We start from the raw sequence: 4,271 nt of genomic DNA, 5'->3' as shown, positions 1-4,271 counted from the left end.
ATCTTTGAAATCAGAATAATGTGATCGAGCCAATTGGAGTGCATATTGACCGTCATGTACCAGATGACATCTTATGCCATATGAGAGTCACCGCGAGACGTGTCTATTGGACCTCGTTTCCTTATACTCTGGATGGCTGGCATGTGTGTCATCTCTTATGTATCATTATCTTTTTGAGTGAGTGATGCGTCAGTTTGGCTATTTGCAGATTATTCCAAAATACCCCATAGAGTATGCTCCTCCCACCGTTCGCCCCAAAGATCTTGATGCGATATTGGAGGACGAGAGTCACTTGATACCAGAAAAGTATCACAGGGTGCCAACTCCTTTACAATGGGCTTATGCTGACAACTACATGACATGGTTCTATAGGGTGTCACACTTTATCGTGACACCAAACACTCCTGGTATACCACTTAGCCCAGCTAATCAGGAGGTGCTTAAGGCTAGGGATGACCACACGAAGGACATGTCAACGGTCTGTCGATGTATTGTGGAAATGGGGAAATCAAACATAGAGGCTAGACTCTTTTAGGATGGCAGTCCTCAGTTGACCTTCGTGGAAGACATAATTGCGAGACACATAATGTCTTGTTGTACAGGCGGAGGAGAAGGCGGGGGTTTAGAAATACCTAATACGTTTTTGTTTGTTTATATTATTTTGTATTTTTGGAACAACTTATTGTATGACTCTTTTCATAACTGAGTGCTATGTTTTTTTTCCTTCATAATTGAGTATTATGCTTGAATCAATAAGTGTATGTGTTTTTCTTTTAATTCATGGCCTAAAATGACATAAAATATATTGGATTTAAATGATCTAAATTATGTGCGTCTCAAAAATATCAAATTTGGTGAATAAAAACAAAACAAATGAGTTGGTGTTTCGAAGATGTATCTTCGAGTATACGCAAATAACGTACAGAGATACATCTCCTAACCATATTTTGTTTAAAATATGATAGATATCAGAAATACAAAGAATTGAGTGATTTTGAATACGTTTGGAGATGCATATCAAAATCCATGAAAGACAATTTCAGATTTACAGAGGTGTAGGGCGTACGGCCACGCATAAGGGTTGAAATAGCATTCCTCTACAATTTGCAACTTCTAAAAAGCTCAAGATCCAATGGGTTTTGAAACGTGAAAAATTGAAATTGGATGCCAATCCAAACATACCTTAGCAATTTGAGAGATGATTATGGTACCACAAACAATGAGTGGTAAAAACAAAAATGTGAGTGACACAAACTAATGTGTTGTTTCATTCTTAACTGCAGTTTGTTTCCGCATAAACATGCATCTATGTAACTATGCAGTTACAAAGTCTTCAAGGACTACGTATAATCATAAAACTCATACTTTCATACTCACTATTTTGAATAGTAAAACACATAGCTACTAATTATAAATATAGCCCAAAAAATGAACATGAACATGCCCAAAAGAATAACAAGTGAACCTCCCAAATCACTTTTGTTATCTACATTATCAATTAGCTAGTATGTATGAACTTCAACACACATTCTGCTCACTATATGAAAGTATTAATTGACAACAAGGTGTTGGATTCATTGATTATGGTCATCACTACTTATCTCCCAATGTAAATTGTTTTTGATAACTTGATCTCGAAGGTGTTCCATAAAGATCTTTCCATATACTAGCTGAAGAATATGAACCAGAAATGCTTCTAGTATCTGCATTTAGAAAGTTTGTCCGCATGCTATGAGACAGATAATCATCATCCATAAAGAGTCTCTTCAAATTCGGAGACGAATGTCTACTCGGTTTCAGTTTAGCTTTGCTCGACGCTGTCAAATTCGTGTAGCTCGGTTTCCCGATCTCCCTTTCCTTTGTAGCTTCTATCTTGGTTGGTGATTCAGATGTGCAGGAAGTTGATAAAGGGTTATCATCATACATACAATCGGAACTTTTAGCCGAAGACGACGGAGTGGATTGGCTGGTTGTAAAAGATTTAGTTGAACTCCTAGTTTTCACACCATTAATGTTCCTTCTTGCTCTTACTAAGCCATTTTGTTGATATGTGTTGAAAGAGAGTTCATCATTCTCACTCTTCTTGGACAATGGAGTCATGTTAGTTGAGTCCAAATCAATATCTCCCGTCAACCTGCTCTCCCAAGGCTTATCAGCAATCCAGCGTTCTAACAAGATCTTACGGTCAAAACTGCGCTGCTTGAGAGGACTCAATGGCTTAGAAGCTCTTGAGTTTGGACTAGAACTCACTGTTGATTGCTGAAAAACAAGAAACGTTTATTAAGCACATATGTTTTGATAATCAATTCACTATTTACTTCAAAGACGGATCTGGTTCTATGATCACAAAATTTGTTTTGAATGAATTGATTTTGTAAAATTGATACTAACTAAAAGCAAGTCAAATGCAAAGTGATTAATGTTTGGATAAGTTCGTGTAAAAGTTGGTTCTCAATTCTTCACGTAAAATCAATTCTATTCAAGAATATCTAAACATGTCAAAAAGGCTCATCACAAATAGATTCGATCATCGCAAAGTTTAACTCAATTACCTGGGTGGAATTGGAGTATGACATTGTTCTATCTCTCTTAATTGCTCCTTCTTGTCTCATTTTCAATTTTGCTTTAACTTCTTCCACAGTTCCTGGTATGTCACACCACCCTTTCTGACAATAACAAGGAAAGTTTTGCTACAATGTTAACATCATGTTGTCAACTTAATTCAGCATCAACATCCTAAAATGTTATATAATAGATTATGATACCTCAGCTTGTTTAGCAGGATCAGCTCGATTGCGTTGCTCGTTTAACAGTTTCTGCTTAGCTTTCTTTTCTGGAGAATTCCTAACATTCTTCGCCTTCACGCGTTCTTGAACTCGCACAAGAGCCTGCATGCACCTTAGAGTAACAGCTGCTTGTTTTCTCACTAACCGGCCGCGAAATATAGCTTGCAGCCTCACCAATGCCCTCAGAGCCCTCAAAGCCCTTCTTGCCTGCAACGTAAATAACATAAGCAAGGTTTCTAAAAATGTTGATGGTCTACCACAACTATGTCCGCAACTCGCAAGGCCCGGGAGCACTACTAGGCGGTAATGCGCATGGAGCGGGTGATCCCTCATTCCTTCAGGAACAAGCAATTCCGCCTTCCAGAGTCCAGACCCTCGATCTCTGTCTGATTAGATCCAACAGTTTTCAAAACAGAAGCATTATATGGTTATGCATAAGCTTAGAAATTACCAAGAAGCCTCGAAATGCAGACTGGATTCGGATGGCAGACCATTCCTGCTTGATGACCAAGAAGTCTTTGTGTGGAGTTCTTAGCACAGCAGCCATTGCAGCAGCAAAAGCTTCTTCATTCACCACAAACGAAGAACAAGAATATTTATCATAACCAACAAAACCATGTCCCTTCTTCATAGAATTTCCAAATCCATTAACTTCTGTAGAATTCCTCCATAACTTCCATCTTCTCTTACGCTTATCATCACTTCCCTTCACCTGAAAAAACAAAAACATAGTAAATAAACACCAGTTCAGTATCCAACACGTGTCAAATTGTCAATATCCATGTGTCAGTGTTGTGTTTGTGTAAATGCTTCAAAGAAAATAAAAAAGCGAACTTGATTATTTGTGGAGAGCTGCTTTCTAGGAGGAATGAGTGATTTAAACCAGCTTCCTGAACCACCACCCATTTGAGAAAAATGGAAGATTGTGATATTGAGAATGGCTACAACGGAATGTAGATGTTGTTGATGGAGTTTGGAGGTGTTCTTGTAGAAGAGAAAAGAGGTTTTGAAATTTGAAATGATTGAGAAAAGAAAAAGTCTAAAAGAGGAAAAACAAAGAGGAAAGAACCATAACGGATACAATCACAAACACTTTTCTTTTATTTGTTTTACATGTTTTAAATTCATGTCTTGTTCTTGAGTTGACTTGTCCTCAATGAGTGGGAACATTAAGACCATTTTAACCACTCCACAAAAAAAAAAAAATTCAATTAACCAAACATGCTCTTCAAATTTCACTATTCCAATTTTTACTCTCAATTATGTAAAAAGTAAATATCTTTTCTATGCAAAACTAGTTAAAAAAAAGTGTGCTTATGCATGGTACCACATTTCTTGACAAATATAACAAAAAATATAGAGAAAATACTAACTAAAATTTGATTAAGGACACAAATTAAATTGATGCTATAGTAAATAAACATGAATGTGGTAATTAAATATGTATACATATAGTAACAATATTTTTATTAAAATAACCAAAAA

General features: G+C 36.6%; 1 protein-coding gene across 1 annotated transcript; it reads right to left on the bottom strand.

Moving 5' to 3' along the window:
- Nucleotides 1–1,364: 1,364 nt before the first annotated feature.
- Nucleotides 1,365–3,849, bottom strand: LOC131618091 (protein IQ-DOMAIN 6-like). The gene is made up of 5 exons (XM_058889356.1): nucleotides 3,621–3,849; nucleotides 3,238–3,498; nucleotides 2,766–2,993; nucleotides 2,553–2,666; nucleotides 1,365–2,259 (listed from the first exon to the last, which is right to left on the bottom strand). Exons 1-5 carry the CDS (start codon nucleotides 3,690–3,692, stop codon nucleotides 1,594–1,596), a joined length of 1,341 nt encoding a protein of 446 aa, XP_058745339.1. The 5' UTR covers nucleotides 3,693–3,849; the 3' UTR covers nucleotides 1,365–1,593.
- Nucleotides 3,850–4,271: the final 422 nt, after the last annotated feature.

Source organism: Vicia villosa, linkage group LG7 (assembly GCF_029867415.1).
Source record: "Vicia villosa cultivar HV-30 ecotype Madison, WI linkage group LG7, Vvil1.0, whole genome shotgun sequence".
Classification (NCBI taxonomy): Eukaryota; Viridiplantae; Streptophyta; class Magnoliopsida; order Fabales; family Fabaceae; genus Vicia; species Vicia villosa.
The sequence above is the reverse complement of the archived record's forward strand: the minus strand, read 5'-3'. Positions and strand labels throughout refer to the sequence as shown.